A 17,311-nucleotide genomic window follows, 5' to 3' on the forward strand; every position below is an offset into this window, starting at 1 on the left:
GGGCTGTCGCCAGACCAAATGGCAGGGCTACGAACTGAAGGTGTTCGTCTCCTATAACGAAGCGTAGAAAACGCTGGTGCTCTGGAGCAATCGGCACGTGGAGATAAGCATCTTTGATGTCTATTGATGCTAGGAAATCTCCTTGAGACATCGAGGCAATGACGGAGCGGAGGGATTCCATCCGGAACCGCCTGGTTTTCACGTGCTTGTTGAGCAGTTTTAGGTCCAGAACAGGACGGAAAGAGCCGTCCTTTTTTGGCACCACAAACAGATTGGAGTAAAAACCTTGACCTCGTTCCTGAAGAGGAACAGGGATCACCACTCCCTCTGCCCTTAGCGAGCACACCGCTTGCAGAAGAGCATCGGTTCGGTCGGGATGTGGGGAGGTTCTGAAGAACCGAGGCGGAGGACGAGAACTGAACTCTATCCGGTACCCGTGAGACAAAATGTCTGTTACCCACCGGTCTTTGACCTGTGGCAGCCAAATGCCGCAAAAGCGGGAGAGCCTGCCACCGACCGAGGATGTGGAGAGAGGAGGCCGAAAGTCATGAGGCAGCCGGCTTGGAAGCGGTTCCTCCGGCTGCTTTCTTTGGGCGTGAGTGAGTCCGCCAGGAATCTGAGCTCCTCTGCTCCTTCTGAGTCCTTTTGGACGAGGAGAATTGGGTCCTGCCCGAACCTCGAAAGGACCGAAACCTCGACTGTCCCTTCCACTGTTGAGGTTTGCTTGATCTGGGCTGGGGTAAGGAAGAGTCCTTACCCTTGGACTGTTTAATGATTTCCGCCAATTGCTCACCAAACAGCCTGTCTTGAGATAATGGCAAACTGGTTAAGCATTTTTTGGAAGCAGAATCTGCTTTCCATTCCTTTAACCATAAGGCTCTGCGTAAAACCACCGAGTTGGCGGACGCCATTGACGTACGGCTGGTAGAGTCCAAGACCGCATTGATAGCGTAAGTCGCAAACGCAGACATTTGCGAAGTCAAGGACGCCACCTGCGGCACTGATGGACGTATGATAGAGTCCACCTGCGCCAGACCAGCTGAAATAGCTTGGAGTGCCCACACGGCTGCGAATGCTGGAGCAAACGACGCGCCGATAGCTTCATAGACAGATTTCAACCAAAGGTCCATCTGTCTGTCATTGGCATCTTTAAGTGAAGCCCCATCTTCCACTGCAACTATGGATCTAGCCGCAAGCCTGGAGATTGGGGGGTCCACCTTTGGACACTGGGTCCAGCGTTTGACCACGTCAGGGGGAAAGGGATAACGTGTATCCTTAAGACGTTTGGAGAAACGCTTATCTGGATAAGCATAGTGTTTCTGGACTGCTTCTCTGAAGTCCGCGTGGTCCAGAAAAGAGCTCAATTTACGTTTGGGATACCTAAAATGGAATTTCTCCTGCTGTGCTGCTGCCTCCTCCGCTGGAGGAGAAATATCCAGCAGTCTATTGATGGCCGCTATAAGATCATTCACCATGGCGTCACCATCAGGGGTATCCAGGTTGAGAGCAGTCTCAGGATTGGACTCCTGATCACCTAGTTCTGTCTCATCATACAGAGAATCCTCTCGCTGAGACCCTGACCAGCGTGATGACGCCGAGGGTCTCTCCCAGCGAGCCCGCTTAGGCTGCCTGGGACTGTCGTCCGAGTCAGAGCCTTCAGCCTGTGATGTCTGGGACCCCCTTGGAGCACGGATTAGTTCCAACTGAGGGGGACCGGGGAACATTGAATCAGCAGTGCCCATGGTCTGAGTGACCGGCCTGGACTGCAAGGTTTCTAGAATTTTTGTCATAGTCACAGACATCTTATCAGCAAAAACTGCAAATTCTGTCCCCGTCACCGGGGCAGGGTTCACAGGCGTCTCTGCCTGGGCCACTACTAGCATAGACTCCGGCTGACGAAGTGGCACAGGGACCGAACATTGCACACAATGGGGGTCAGGGGAACCTGCCGGTAGATCAGCCCCACATGCGGTACAGGCAGCATATGAAGCCCGTGCCTTGGCACCCTTGCTTTTTGCGGATGACATGCTGTTGTCTCCTCAGAGCAATATAGGGGTATAAGCCAAGAAGCGACCGTACAGTGCAATATATAGGTACAGACAAAAGTACACAAAAACTACACTGTGGCACTAGTGGGGTCAGCACCTAGGTGCTGCTTACCGCCCGCTTAACAGCGGGTGTGTGGTCGCCAGAATCCCTTGTCTGGGTCTCCCAGGGCTATGTCCGTTCTCCAGCTCAGACTGCGTGCAGGAATGGCTGCCGGCGTCCTGTGAAGAGGGGCGGGCCGTGGGCGTGCTGCAGACAAAGAGCGGGAACTGGCGTCCCACTGTGCCCAGTGAGAGGGCTGGAGAATGTAAATAAGACTCCAGCCCTCGGCGCTGCTATTGTACAGCGTCTCTCCCCTTCCCTGACTGACAGGGCTGGGGGCGGGAACGAAGCGTAACTAGGCCGCAGAAGCCGGGGACTAGATTTACAAGCGCTGCCGTCGTAAAAGCACGGTCGGCGCGAAGTCCCCCGGCGCACCACAAGTCTCAGCCGCGCCGCAGTCACCATGGCGGCCGGCGCGGTAGTTCCCCACACATAAACTCACTCAGCAAAGCTGCAGTGAGTATAACCCCAAGCGCGCAGCGCTACTGTCCCCGGCGCACTAGAACACCCAGCAACGCTGGAGTGTGTCTGTGCCTGTCTGCACGGGGACACAGAGTACCTGAATGTTGCAGGGCCTTGTCCCTGACGGCACCCTAGCTCCGTATCCAGCAGGATCTCCGGGTCTGTGGATGGAGCCCGGCCTCAGAGTCTGGAGGCCGGTAAGATCCCACTTCACCAGAGCCCTTCAGGGGGATGGGGAAGGAAAACAGCATGTGGTCTCCAGCCTCTGTACCCGCAATGGGTACCTCAACCTTAACAAACACCGCCGACAAAAGTGGGGTGAGAAGGGAGCATGCTGGGGGCCCTAGTATGGGCCCTCTTTTCTTCCATCCGACATAGTCAGCAGCTACTGCTGACTAAACAGTGGAGCTATGCGTGGATGTCTGACCTCCTTCGCACAAAGCATAAAACTGAGCAGCCCGTGATCCCACGGGGGGTGTATAGCCAGAAGGGGAGGGGCCTTGCACTTTTTAGTGTAGTGCTTTGTGTGGCCTCCGGAGGCAGTAGCTATACACCCAATCGTCTGGGTCTCCCAATGGAGCGCCGAAGAAAAGTTGTTGGCTTCCGTGACACTGGGGCTTTCCTCACCATAGCCGATCCCCGAGTAATTCAACCACAAGCAATTCAAAAGGGACCAGGAATTGCCATTGAACTGGCAGGAGGTACCCAGAGATATATTCCAAGAGCGAGTGTGACCCTGGATTATGGCTTTGGGGCAAAACAATGTGTGGTCGGTGTGATGAGCGGCCTCCCTGCAGACGTTCTTCTAGGAAATGATGTGGGGAATCTTCATTGCCACTTTGTCGGTGCGGTAACCAGAAGTCAAGCCAAGAGAGCAGCCCATGTGGACGTGTACAACCCATCCATGGAACTGAGGCCACCAGAACTGCCATTACAGCCGGTGAGTGATTCTTCTTGTGGGGATAATATGAATGTTACTTGGGATAAAGTTCAGTTTAGACAAGAAGTAGAGACTGACCCCACCCTTGCTAGTTTTAGAACTCGGGCTGAAATAGGGCAGCTAGGGGAAAACGGAGAAAGAATTATCAGAGAAAATGGACTTCTGTATCGGGTTGCCAATGCCGACTCCCTAGATAAGCCCTGGACTTATAGCAAACAGCTGATTGTTCCTCAGAAGTACAGAATTCCCCTATTACACCTGGCTCATGACATTCCTACGGCTGGCCATCAAGGCAAAACCCGCACCGAGAGACGATTGACTCAAACTTTTTATTGGCCGGGGATTTCCCAAGCAGTGGCGCATTTCTGCCGAACTTGTGACATATGTCAGCGTAGAGGGCGACCCGGAGATCACCCAAAGGCACCCCTGCAACCGCTCCCTATAATAGAAGAACCCTTTCAAAGAGTAGCTGTTGATATCATTGGACCTCTGGCTAAACCAAGTAAATCTGGAAAGCAGTACATTCTCACTGTTGTGGACTACGCCACCCGATATCCAGAAGCCGTGGCCTTGTCAAGTATCTCTGCAGCCAAGGTGGCCGAGGCCTTGGTTATTATTTTTACCAGAGTAGGATTCCCCAGTGAGATCTTGTCGGACCAAGGCTCCCAGTTTATGTCAGAGTTGGTCCAGTGTCTGTGGCGCACCTGTGGAGTACGAGCGATCCGAACGACCCCGTATCATCCCCAAACAAATGGACTTTGTGAACGATTCAACGGCACTCTGAAGAATATGCTGAGGGCCTTCACGGACCGAGATTCAGACTGGGAGAAGTACCTACCCCATCTCTTGTTTGCCTATCGGGAAGTTCCCCAGGAGTCCACTGGGTTCTCCCCCTTTGAACTACTCTATGGAAGAAAGGTCCGAGGACCCTTAACCCTGCTCAAGGAATACTGGGAGGGGCAAGTTGAAGATACAGGAACCCCTGTTGTCCCTTATGTCCTAAAGCTGCGAGAAACCTTGGCCCAACTTGCTAGTTTTGCACAGAGTCATTTGCGTATGGCTCAAACCAGACAGAAGACATGGTATGACCGTAACGCACGCTATCGGGAGTTTGTAGAAGGACAACAAGTCTTAATGATTGTTCCCCATCGGCAGAATAAACTGCAGACCACATGGGAGGGTCCCTTCCGGGTTCTCAGAAAACTGAATGATACCAATTACCTTCTTGCTTTAGATGATCAGGGGCTAAGGCAAAAGACTGTCCATGTGAATATGATTAAGGAGTACCAGGACCGGAACATTCCAATGATAGCAAGCTGTCGGTTGGCTTCAGAAGATGGTCAAGAGGATGAGGACTCTCTACCTGATCTCGTGGAAGCAGCGAGAGCCCCATCCACTGTGGAACAGGTTCCCCTGGGAGATTACCTGGACTCCTTACAGAAAATCCAGATGCTGGAAGTGCTTCAACAGAGACGGGCTGCTTTCTCATCCCAACCAGGTCGAACCACCGTCACCCAACATCATGTGGACACTCAGGGCATCCGTCCCATACAACTGGCTCCTTACCGGGTACCTGAATCAGTTCGAAACACCATGCAGCACGAACTGGAGGAGATGTTACAGCTTGGGGTAATCCAGGCCTCCCATAGCCCTTGGGCCTCCCCTGTGGTGTTAGTACCCAAGAAGGATGGGAGTACTCGATTTTGTGTGGACTATCGGCGACTAAACGACCATACCGTCAGCGATCCTTACCCAATGCCTCGTATTGACGAACTTCTAGACCGACTGGCTGGGTCCCGATATGTCACTACCTTGGATCTCAGTAAGGGATACTGGCAGATCCCTCTAACGGATGAAGGGAGAGAACGGTCCGCTTTTATAACCCCCTTTGGTCTGTATGAATTTCTAAGCATGCCTTTTGGAATGAAAAATGCCCCGGCCACCTTCCAGAGAATGGTGGATCAGATCCTCCGGGGATGTGATGACTTTGCTTGTGCCTACTTGGATGATATCGCCGTCTTCAGCCACACATGGGAGGAACATCTGAATCAAGTAGCCATTATTTTGGACCTGATTCTTGCAGCCGGCCTAACTATTCGACCCGATAAATGCCAATTGGGGATGGGGGAAGTCCAGTACCTAGGACATAGAGTGGGAGGAGGGAAGCTCCGACCTGAGCCTGCCAAAATCCAGGCTATTAGAGACTGGCCTGTACCCCAAACTAAGAAACAAGTTATGGCTTTTCTGGGCACTGCCAGTTATTACCGAAAATTTGTTTCTCATTTCAGTACTGTGGCCAAGCCTCTTACCGACCTGACCAAGAAAACAATGCCCCGGCTGGTGATCTGGACTCCAGCCTGTGATGAGGCTTTTAACCGGCTGAAGGATGCTTTGATCTGCGATCCTGTCCTGGCTGCTCCAGACTACAAGAGGAGATTCATTGTGCAAACGGATGCCTCTGCTTATGGACTGGGAGCTGTCCTCAGCCAGGTGAATGCAGCGGGGGACGAGCACCCCATCGCCTATCTCAGCCGGAAACTGCTGGACCGAGAAGTGGCCTATGCAACTGTTGAAAAGGAATGTCTGGCTGTAGTGTGGGCCCTTAAGAAACTACGGCCGTATCTGTATGGACGGGAATTCACTGTGGTTACTGATCACAATCCCCTCACCTGGCTGAACAGAGTCTCTGGGGACAATGGACGCTTACTGCGATGGAGCCTGGCTCTGCAGCCCTATAACTTTACCATACAATATAGAAGGGGCAGCCAACACCAAAATGCAGATGGACTGTCCAGGCAAGAGGAGCCCTGAGTCCTGTCAGCCATGCCTGCGTGTACTTAACCAGCGACCTGTAGAGGTCCCTAGTACGTACACAAGTTGGGAGGGGAAGGAATTGTCATGATGTATTTTACCTTCTCACTGTATTTGCTGTAATACTAGGTCAGGATGTGATGTCACTTTCCTTTGGTTGTACTTACTGAACACTTTGAAATGTCTTGGGATGTAAGTAACCATACCTTCCCCCCATCTCCTGTGTCTCTGGGCCCATAATGCAATTATCTCTTGTCCACACAGCCAGGGGAACTTCTCATTGTTTCGTAAGCAGTGGATAACGCCAACTACACAAACCTGTAGACATCTCGGAGCCAACCTTCTAGAATCTTCTAGTGGGCCCAACCATTGCATAGACCCCTACCCTTGAGGGGCGGGCCCACGAGCTCAAACAATTCACTCCTGTTTCTAAATGCAGTTGGGAGTTGAGTTTTTGAAGAGGAAGGGAGCAAGATCTGAATCTGCGGACAGACCTCGCCGTCCAGTGGATTGTGTGGGATTTCTGGGACTCTGAAAAGGACTATTACGTTGTGATCTGGCACTTTGGATTATCGGGAGGTGCCCCCGAATCTGTTTTATTTGGACTTGTCGTGTGCTGTTCCTGTATTCCTGTTAGTAAACCTGTTGGATCATCCTCGGCCTGTTGTCTCTCTTTGCTCTGATGTACACCCCGTCACAGGACAGGACTAAGAGGAGGAGCAGAGTCATAGAGGGGGACAGAGGACAGGACTAAGAGGAGGATCCGAATCATAGAGGGGGACAGAGGACAGAACTAAGAGGAGAAGCAGAGTCATAGAGGGGGACAGAGGACAGAACTAAGAGGAGGAGCCGAATCATAGAGGGGGGCAGAGGACAGGACTAAGAGGAGGAGCAGAATCATAGAGGGGGACAGAGGACAGGACTATGATTCTGCTCCTCCTCTTAGTTCTGTCCTCTGTCCCCCTCTATGACTCTGCTCCTAGTCTTAGTCCTGTCCTCTGTCCCCCTCTATGATTCGGCTCCTCCTCTTAGTTCTGTCCTCTGTCCCCCTCTATGACTCTGCTTCTCCTCTTAGTTCTGTCCTCTGTCCCCCTCTATGATTCGGATCCTCCTCTTAGTCCTGTCCTCTGTCCCCCTCTATGACTCTGCTCCTCCTCTTAGTTCTGTCCTCTGTCCCCCTCTATGACTCTGCTCCTCCTAGTCCTGTCCTCTGTCCCCCTCTATGATTCGGCTCCTCCTCTTAGTCCGGTCCTCTGTCCCCCTCTATGACTCTGCTCCTCCTCTTAGTTCTGTCCTCTGTCCCCCTCTATGACTCTGCTCCTCCTCTTAGTTCTGTCCTCTGCCCCCCTCTATGACTCTGCTCCTCCTCTTAGTTCTGTCCTCTGCCCCCCTCTATGACTCTGCTCCTCCTCTTAGTCCTGTCCTCTGTCCCCCTCTATGATTCGGATCCTCCTCTTAGTCCTGTCCTCTGTCCCCCTCTATGACTATGCTCCTCCTCTTAGTTCTGTCCTCTGCCCCCCTCTATGACTCTGCTCCTCCTCTTAGTCCTGTCCTCTGTCCCCCTCTATGATTCGGATCCTCCTCTTAGTCCTGTCCTCTGTCCCCCTCTATGACTATGCTCCTCCTCTTAGTTCTGTCCTCTGTCCCCCTCTATGACTCTGCTCCTCCTCTTAGTTCTGTCCTCTGTCCCCCTCTATGACTCTGCTCCTCCTCTTAGTCCTGTCCTCTGTACCCTCTATGACTCTGCTCCTCCTCTTAGTCCTGTCCTCTGTCCCCCTCTATGATTCGGATCCTCCTCTTAGTTCTGTCCTCTGTCCCCCTCTATGACTATGCTCCTCCTCTTAGTCCTGTCCTCTGTCCCCCTCTATGACTCTGCTCCTCCTCTTAGTTCTGTCCTCTGTCCCCCTCTATGACTCTGCTCCTCCTCTTAGTTCTGTCCTCTGTCCCCCTCTATGACTCTGCTCCTCCTCTTAGTCCTGTCCTCTGTACCCTCTATGACTCTGCTCCTCCTCTTAGTCCTGTCCTCTGTCCCCCTCTATGATTCTGCTCCTCTTAGTTCTGTCCTCTGTCCCCCTCTATGATTCTGCTCCTCCTCTTAGTCCTGTCCTCTGTCCCCCTCTATGATTCTGCTCCTCCTCTTAGTCCTGTCCTCTGTCCCCCTCTATGACTCTGCTCCTCCTCTTAGTTCTGTCCTCTGTCCCCCTCTATGACTCTGCTCCTCCTCTTAGTCCTGTCCTCTGTACCCTCTATGACTCTGCTCCTCCTCTTAGTCCTGTCCTCTGTCCCCCTCTATGATTCTGCTCCTCCTCTTAGTCCTGTCCTCTGTCCCCCTCTATGATTCTGCTCCTCCTCTTAGTTCTGTCCTCTGTCCCCCTCTATGATTCGGATCCTCCTCTTAGTTCTGTCCTCTGTCCCCCTCTATGACTATGCTCCTCCTCTTAGTCCTGTCCTCTGTCCCCCTCTATGACTCTGCTCCTCCTCTTAGTTCTGTCCTCTGTCCCCCTCTATGACTCTGCTCCTCCTCTTAGTTCTGTCCTCTGTCCCCCTCTATGACTCTGCTCCTCCTCTTAGTCCTGTCCTCTGTACCCTCTATGACTCTGCTCCTCTTAGTCCTGTCCTCTGTCCCCCTCTATGATTCTGCTCCTCCTCTTAGTTCTGTCCTCTGTCCCCCTCTATGATTCTGCTCCTCCTCTTAGTCCTGTCCTCTGTCCCCCTCTATGATTCTGCTCCTCCTCTTAGTCCTGTCCTCTGTCCCCCTCTATGATTCGGATCCTCCTCTTAGTTCTGTCCTCTGTCCCCCTCTATGACTCTGCTCCTCCTCTTAGTTCTGTCCTCTGTCCCCCTCTATGACTCTGCTACTACTCTTACTCCTGTCCTCTGTCCCCCTCTATGACTCTGCTCCTCCTCTTAGTCCTGTCCTCTGTCCCCCTCTATGATTCTGCTCCTCCTCTTACTCCTGTCCTCTGTCCCCCTCTATGACTCTGCTCCTCCTCTTACTCCTGTCCTCTGTCCCCCTCTATGACTCTGCTCCTCCTCTTACTCCTGTCCTCTGTCCCCCTCTATGACTCTGCTCCTCCTCTTACTCCTGTCCTCTGTCCCCCTCTATGATTCTGCTCCTCCTCTTAGTTCTGTCCTCTGTCCCCCTCTATGACTCTGCTCCTCCTCTTAGTTCTGTCCTCTGTCCCCCTCTATGACTCTGCTCCTCCTCTTAGTCCTGTCCTCTGTCCCCCTCTATGATTCTGCTCCTCCTCTCCGCATTCTTTCTGCAGAGAGTCCAGTTTCATATCGCTGCCTGTCTGGCTGCGTCCTCTGTATTCTCCGGGTATATTCCCCAGTAATCTGTAATCCCGCCGTCTTCTCTTCCCGTCTTCTCCCCAGTATCCCCGATCCCTGGAGTTCAGCCCCGCAGGGTGCGTTGTTCGTTCCCATGGCCTGTAATGACCCCGGCGTCCCCTCACATCACCCTATAGACTGTAAGACCCTGGGGGCAGCGCCCCCCACTCTGCACCATGTATTGTGTCTGTCACCTTTGCAGCCCCGCCAGTCACTACAGGAGGCCGAGTGTTATATGTGACCCCCCGGACTCATGTGGGGGCCACAGTCTGCGGTGACACCTTTCTTAGGGGTGTGGGGGCCACAGTCTGCGGTGAGACCTTTCTTAGGGGTGTGGAGGGCCACAGTGTGCGGTGACACCTTTCTTAGGGGTGTGGGGGCCACAGTCTGCGGTGACACCTTTCTTAGGGGTGTGGGGGCCACAGTCTGCGGTGACACCTTTCTTAGGGGTGTGGGGGCCACAGTCTGCGGTGACACCTTTCTTAGGGGCGTGGGGGCCACAGTCTGCGGTGACACCTTTCTTAGGGGTGTGGGGGCCACAGTGTGCGGTGAGACCTTTCTTAGGGGTGTGGGGGCCACAGTGTGCGGTGAGACCTTTCTTAGGGGTGTGGGGGCCACAGTGTGCGGTGAGACCTTTCTTGGAGGTGTGGGGGCCACAGTCTGCGGTGACACCTTTCTTAGGGGTGTGGGGGCCACAGTCTGCGGTGACACCTTTCTTAGGGGTGTGGGGGCCACAGTCTGCGGTGACACCTTTCTTAGGGGTGTGGGGGCCACAGTCTGCGGTGACACCTTTCTTAGCGGTGTGGGGGCCACAGTCTGCGGTGACACCTTTCTTAGGGGTGTGGGGGCCACAGTCTGCGGTGACACCTTTCTTAGGGGTGTGGGGGCCACAGTCTGCGGTGACACCTTTCTTAGGGGTGTGGGGGCCACAGTCTGCGGTGACACCTTTCTTAGGGGTGTGGGGGCCACAGTCTGCGGTGACACCTTTCTTAGGGGTGTGGGGGCCACAGTGGGCGGTGACACCTTTCTTAGGGGTGTGGGGGCCTAACCTCAGAGGAAAGGACATATAAACATACAGCATAGCATCATAGACCCCTAGCAGAGACCCTGAGGGCCCCGTCCCCCGGCGGAGCAGCACTCCTCACCTCTCGGAGCTCGGGCCGCCTCTGGCGCGCAGTCAGCCGCTGGATCTGCTCAGACGGGGGCTCCACACTTACAAGACCCTGATAAAGACTCTGCACCCGGCAGACATTGAGAGCTGAGAAAGAAGGAAAACGTCAGTCTATCCACACCTCAGATGAGAAACTGTGGAAAGAAAAGCGCAATAGGGTCTTACCCCAAAAAGGGAGGAAGATATGTAATAAAAACACACTCACCTATAATGGTTGTGCCAGTCACAACCACTATACAGGCATATATAAGATCCAGGTCCAGGCAGCAGTCCCAAAGTTGGCTGATAACAGAGAGTGATAGAAGAAGGGTCTTAATTCCGCGCCAAGGACACAATGGATCCAGGAAGAGATTAATGCTTCTTTAATAACATGCACAAGTCTACGCGTTTCTGGAGACACAGCTCCCTTCATCAGGACATTGGCAAGAGAACATCAAATCTGAGGTGAAGCATTAATCTCTTCCTGGATCCATTGTGTCCTTGGCGCGGAATTAAGACCCTTCTTCTATCACTCTCTGTTATTATCCACACCTCAGAGCAGCGCTCATCACCCTCCTCCTCCGTCCTCAGCGCCCCTCCTCCCCCCACCCGTCCTCGGCGCCCCTCCTTCTGCCTCCCCACCCGTCCTCGGCACTACTCCTGCCTCCTCCCCACCCGTCCTCGGCACTACTCCTGCCTCCTCCCCACCCGTCCTCGGCACTACTCCTGCCTCCTCCCCACCCGTCCTCGGCACTACTCCTGCCTCCTCCCCACCCGTCCTCGGCACTACTCCTGCCTCCTCCCCACCCGTCCTCGGCACTACTCCTGCCTCCTCCCCACCCGTCCTCGGCACTACTCCTGCCTCCTCCCCACCCGTCCTCGGCACTACTCCTGCCTCCTCCCCACCAGACCTCGGCACTACTCCTGCCTCCTCCCCACCCGTCTTCGGCACTACTCCTGCCTCCTCCCCACCCGTCCTCGGCACTACTCCTGCCTCCTCCCCACCCGTCCTCGGCACTACTCCTGCCTCCTCCCCACCCGTCCTCGGCACTACTCCTGCCTCCTCCCCACCCGTCCTCGGCACTACTCCTGCCTCCTCCCCACCAGACCTCGGCACTACTCCTGCCTCCTCCCCACCCGTCTTCGGCACTACTCCTGCCTCCTCCCCACCCGTTCTCGGCACTACTCCTGCCTCCTCCCCACCCGTCCTCGGCACTACTCCTGCCTCCTCCCCACCCGTCCTCGGCACTACTCCTGCCTCCTCCCCACCCGTCCTCGGCACTACTCCTGCCTCCTCCCCACCCGTCCTCGGCACTACTCCTGCCTCCTCCCCACCCGTCCTCGGCACTACTCCTGCCTCCTCCCCACCCGTCCTCGGCACTACTCCTGCCTCCTCCCCACCCGTCCTCGGCACTACTCCTGCCTCCTCCCCACCCGTCCTCGGCACTACTCCTGCCTCCTCCCCACCCGTCCTCGGCACTACTCCTGCCTCCTCCCCACCCGTCCTCGGCACTACTCCTGCCTCCTCCCCACCCGTCCTCGGCACTACTCCTGCCTCCTCCCCACCCGTCCTCGGCACTACTCCTGCCTCCTCCCCACCCGTCCTCAGCACTCCCCCTCCCACTTTGTCCTCAGTGCTCCGCTTCCACCCAGTCTTCAGCATTCCCCCTCCTCCCCACCCGTCCTCAGCGCTCCCCATCTTCCCCACCCGTCCTCAGCACTCCCCCTCCTCCCCACCCATCCTCAGCACTCCCCCTCCTCCCCACCCGTCCTCAGCACTCCCCCTCCTCCCCACCCGTCCTCAGCACTCCCCCTCCTCCCCACCAGTCCTCAGCACTCCCCCTCCTCCCCACCCGTCCTCAGCACTCCCCCTCCTCCCCACCCGTCCTCAGCACTCCCCCTCCTCCCCACCCGTCCTCAGCACTCCCCCTCCTCCCCACCCGTCCTCAGCACTCCCCCTCCTCCCCACCCGTCCTCAGCACTCCCCCTCCTCCTCTCCCTCCCCTCCCACTTCCTCTGCGCTCCTCCTCCACCACCCCCCACCAGAGCGCTGCTCCTCCACCACCCCCCACCACAGCGCTCCTCCTCCTCACCTCTGGCAGCTTCGCTTTCCACCCCGCGTCTTACAGAGTAGGATCGGAGCAGCTCACTCCGCACAGCACTTTCTGCATCAAACTGCTGCTGCGCCTCCCGCCGGACCTCACTCCTCAGCGCCGCGCTGCTGTGCACTCGGGGGGCTGCCAGTGGACGTCCACAGTCCTCATCGCCCACATCAAAGCGCACCTGGTGGGAAAACAGATACATTAGTGCAGAGCCCCCTGACCCGTGTCCTCCGGTAGCCCCAGTGGTGGTGCTCCCTACTCCTCACCCAGACACTGCTCCCCTCCTCCTCCTCGCCCTGGGGGCTCCCCCTCTTTGTCCTCCCCCCGGCGGCTCCCCCTCCTTCACCTGCCGCCATCCCCTTCGCCGCTCCCCCTCCTCGCCCCTGCGGCTCCCTCTCCTCACCTGCCGCCATCCCCTTCGCCGCTCCCCCTCCTCACCTGCTGCCATCCCCTGTGCCGCTCCCCCTCCACGACCCTGCGGCTCCCCCTCCTCGCCTGCCGCTGTCCCCTTTGCCGCTCCCCCTCCTCGCCTGCCGCTGTCCCCTTTGCCGCTCCCCCTCCTCACCTGGCGCTGTCCCCTTTGCCGCTCCCCCTCCCCTCACCTGGCGCTGTCCCCTTCGCCGCCTCACCTGCCACCGTCCCCTTTGCCGCTCCCCCTCCTCGCCCCTGCGGCTCCCCCTCCTCACACCCCTGCGGCTCCCCCTCCTCACCTGCCGCCATCCCCTTCGCCGCACCCCCTCCTCGCCCCTGCAGCTCCCCCTCCTCACCTGCCGCCGTCCTCTTCGCCGCTCCCCCTCCTCGCCCCTGCGGCTCCTCCTCCTCACCTGCCGCCGTCCCCTTCGCCGCTCCCCCTCCTCACCTGCCGCCGTCCCCTTCACCGCACCCCCTCCTCACCTGCCGCCGTCCCCTTCGCCGCTCCCCCTCCTCACCTGCCGCCGTCCCCTTCACCGCACCCCCTCCTCACCTGCCGCCGTCCCCTTCGCCGCTCCGCCGCCTCCCTCCTCGCCCCTGCAGCTCCCTCTCCTCACCTGCCGCCGTCCCCTTCGCTGCACCCCCTCCTCGCCCCTGCAGCTCCCTCTCCTCACCTGCCGCCGTCCCCTTCGCCGCTCCCCCTCCTCGCCCTTGCGGCTCTCCCTCTTTCTCCTCGCCTGCCGCCGTCCCCTTCGCCGCTCCCCCTACTCACCTGCCGCCGTCCCCTTCGCCGCTCCCCCTCCTCGCCCCTGCGGCTCCCCCTCCTCCTCACCTGCCGCCGTCCCCTTCGCCGCTCCCCCTCCTCGCCCCTGCGGCTCCCCCTCCTCCTCGCCTGCCGCCGTCCCCTTCGCCGCTCCCCCTCCTCACCTGCCGCCGTCCCCTTCGCCGCTCCCCCTCCTCCTCACCTGCCGCCGTCCCCTTCGCCGCTCCCCCTCCTCCTCACCTGCCGCCGTCCCCTTCGCCGCTCCCCCTCCTCCTCACCTGCCGCCGTCCCCTTCGCCGCTCCCCCTCCTCCTCACCTGCCGCCGTCCCCTTCGCCGCTGCCCCTCCTCCTCACCTGCCGCCGTCCCCTTCGCCGCTCCCCCTCCTCCTCACCTGCCGCCGTCCCCTTCGCCGCTCCCCCTCCTCACCTGCCGCCGTCCCCTTCGCCGCTCCCCCTCCTCACCTGCCGCCGTCCCCTTCGCCGCTCCCCCTCCTCGCCCCTGCGGCTCCCCCTCCTCCTCACCTGCCGCCGTCCCCTTCGCCGCTCCCCCTCCTCACCTGCCGCCGTCCCCTTCGCCGCTCCCCCTCCTCGCCCCTGCGGCTCCCCCTCCTCCTCACCTGCCGCCGTCCCCTTCGCCGCTCCCCCTCCTCCTCACCTGCCGCCGTCCCCTTCGCCGCTCCCCCTCCTCGCCCCTGCGGCTCCCCCTCCTCCTCACCTGCCGCCGTCCTCTCCTCCTCACCTGCCGCCGTCCCCTTCGCCGCTCCCCCTCCTCACCTGCCGCCGTCCCCTTCGCCGCTCCTCCTCCTCACCTGCCGCCGTCCCCTTCGCCGCACCCCCTCCTCACCTGCCGCCGTCCCCTTCGCCGCTCCCCCTCCTCACCTGCCGCCGTCCCCTTCGCCGCTCCTCCTCCTCACCTGCCGCCGTCCCCTTCGCCGCACCCCCTCCTCACCTGCCGCCGTCCCCTTCGCCGCTCCCCCTCCTCGCCCCTGCGGCTCCCCCTCCTCCTCACCTGCCGCTGTCCCCTCCTCCTCACCTGCCGCCGTCCCCTTCGCCGCTCCCCCTCCTCACCTGCCGCCGTCCCCTTCACCGCACCCCCTCCTCACCTGCCGCCGTCCCCTTCGCCGCTCCCCCTCCTCACCTGCCGCCGTCCCCTTCGCCGCTCCGCCGCCTCCCTCCGCAGGATCCCGCCGCCTTTCTCCGGGGTCAGTGAGACGTCCAGCAGCGGGTGGGCTTCTGCCTGCTCCGGGGCCAGTGCCAGCGGACGGGGGGCACAATGGGCCGGGAGCGCGGGGTCCTCCTCACCAGACACAGACATCCTGCAGAAGGAATAGGGCCATTAGGGGGGAGATAATCCTCAGGACAGAACCACCACTGCTGCACGCCATGATGGGGGTACAGACAGGCCACAGAGGAAGGACTACAACTCCCAGCATGTGCCACCTGCCTCCAGCCACACGTTACCACACGGCGCTCACCTCCGCCGACTGCCCGGGACGTTATTATCACCACACGGCTGGGAACAAGGCCCAGGCAATGCCGTCATGGCAACCGCGGGCCGCCATCTTACCACTCCCCCACTGCGCAGCCTCAGCGCGCCGCGCTCACAGAGCGCGCAACAGGGACGCCATATTTGTGCTCCCGACAAAGTCACGTGGTGCGGGAAGCGTCCGTCATAAGAGGCTGCTCTGCCTGACGTGACCGCTGGGGGCCGCTCACATACCCGTCATTACAACACTACAGCAGCGGTGCGAGTGTCAGTCACAGAGGAGCCGCCATTGTGGAGAAGCCCGAATGTCATGAAGCGACGCTTCTCTGCCAAGTAAAGGGCGGAGCTTCCGAGCCGAGGGGCCAATGAGGTGACTGAAAGAGGGTCAGGCCCGCTCATGACGTCACCGCAGATATAAAAAGCGGGAAGCCGGCGGCAGTTTGCGCAGAATCAGATGCAGAGCGCAAGGCTAGCAGGGTGTGGCGAGGAGGAGATGACTTTGTGCCGCCATCTTCCTGTAGCCATGGTTGTTCTTTCTCTGGTGATGTGGATGTACAGCGCTGTGTGTTTAGGGCCATGTTCCGCCGGTGCGGTTTTGGGTGCAGTTTCCAATTCTGATTATTGGGGGGTAATGATGTATTCATTTTTATATCTTTTGTATACTGCCTGACAGTAACCTTGGTCCTTATGCTCCAAACGATGCATATCACAAGCGGAACATGTATATCCAGCTCCAGCCGACCACAATAGTCCATATACTCCTTCAGACGATAGATATCACAACCAGAGCACGTGTATCCAGCTCCAGCCGGCCACAATAGTCCTTATACTCCTCCAGACGATAGATATCACAACCAGAGCGCGTGTATCCAGCTCCAGCCGGCCACAATAGTCCTTATACTCCTCCAGACGATAGATATCACGACCAGAGCACGTGTATCCAGCTCCATCCGACCACAATAGTCCTTATACTCCTCCAGACGATAGATATCACGACCAGAGCACGTGTATCCAGCTCCAGCCGGCCACAATAGTCCATATACTCCTCCAGACGATAGATATCACAACCAGAGCACGTGTATCCAGCTCCATCCGGCCACAATAGTCCTTATACTCCTCCAGACGATAGATATCACGACCAGAGCACGTGTATCCAGCTCCAGCCGGCCACAATAGTCCATATACTCCTCCAGACGATAGATATCACAACCAGAGCACGTGTATCCAGCTCCATCCGACCACAATAGTCCTTATACTCCTCCAGACGATAGATATCACAACCAGAGCACGTGTATCCAGCTCCAGCCGGCCACAATAGTCCATATACTCCTCCAGACGATAGATATCACGACCAGAGCACGTGTATCCAGCTCCAGCCGGCCACAATAGTCCTTATACTCCTCCAGACGATAGATATCACGACCAGAGCACGTGTATCCAGCTCCATCCGACCACAATAGTCCTTATACTCCTCCAGACGATGGATATCACAACCAGAGCACATGTATCCAGCTCCATCCGACCACAATAGTCCTTATACTCCTCCAGACGATGGATATCACAACCAGAGCACATGTATCCAGCTCCATCCGACCACAATAGTCCTTATACTCCTCCAGACGATAGATATCACGACCAGAGCACGTGTATCCAGCTCCAGCCGGCCACAATAGTCCTTATACTCCTCTACTCCTCCAGACGACGG

General features: G+C 57.7%; 1 protein-coding gene across 1 annotated transcript in view; it reads right to left on the bottom strand.

Annotated features, from left to right (window-relative positions):
* Window positions 1-15,760, bottom strand: part of PPP1R35 (protein phosphatase 1 regulatory subunit 35) — a 43,331-nt gene extending 27,571 nt beyond the window's left edge. Inside the window, exons 1-4 of the mRNA XM_075343287.1 lie at window positions 15,596-15,760; window positions 15,259-15,436; window positions 12,938-13,127; window positions 10,840-10,952 (exon numbers count right to left, since the gene is read on the bottom strand). Of these exons, the coding sequence (XP_075199402.1) occupies window positions 10,840-10,952; window positions 12,938-13,127; window positions 15,259-15,436; window positions 15,596-15,663 (549 nt within the window). The 5' untranslated portion in view covers window positions 15,664-15,760. The remainder of the gene's footprint in view (window positions 1-10,839; window positions 10,953-12,937; window positions 13,128-15,258; window positions 15,437-15,595) is intronic.
* Window positions 15,761-17,311: the final 1,551 nt, after the last annotated feature.

The sequence above is a fragment of the Anomaloglossus baeobatrachus genome, chromosome 4, assembly GCF_048569485.1.
Source record: "Anomaloglossus baeobatrachus isolate aAnoBae1 chromosome 4, aAnoBae1.hap1, whole genome shotgun sequence".
NCBI classification, from domain to species: domain Eukaryota; kingdom Metazoa; phylum Chordata; class Amphibia; order Anura; family Aromobatidae; genus Anomaloglossus; species Anomaloglossus baeobatrachus.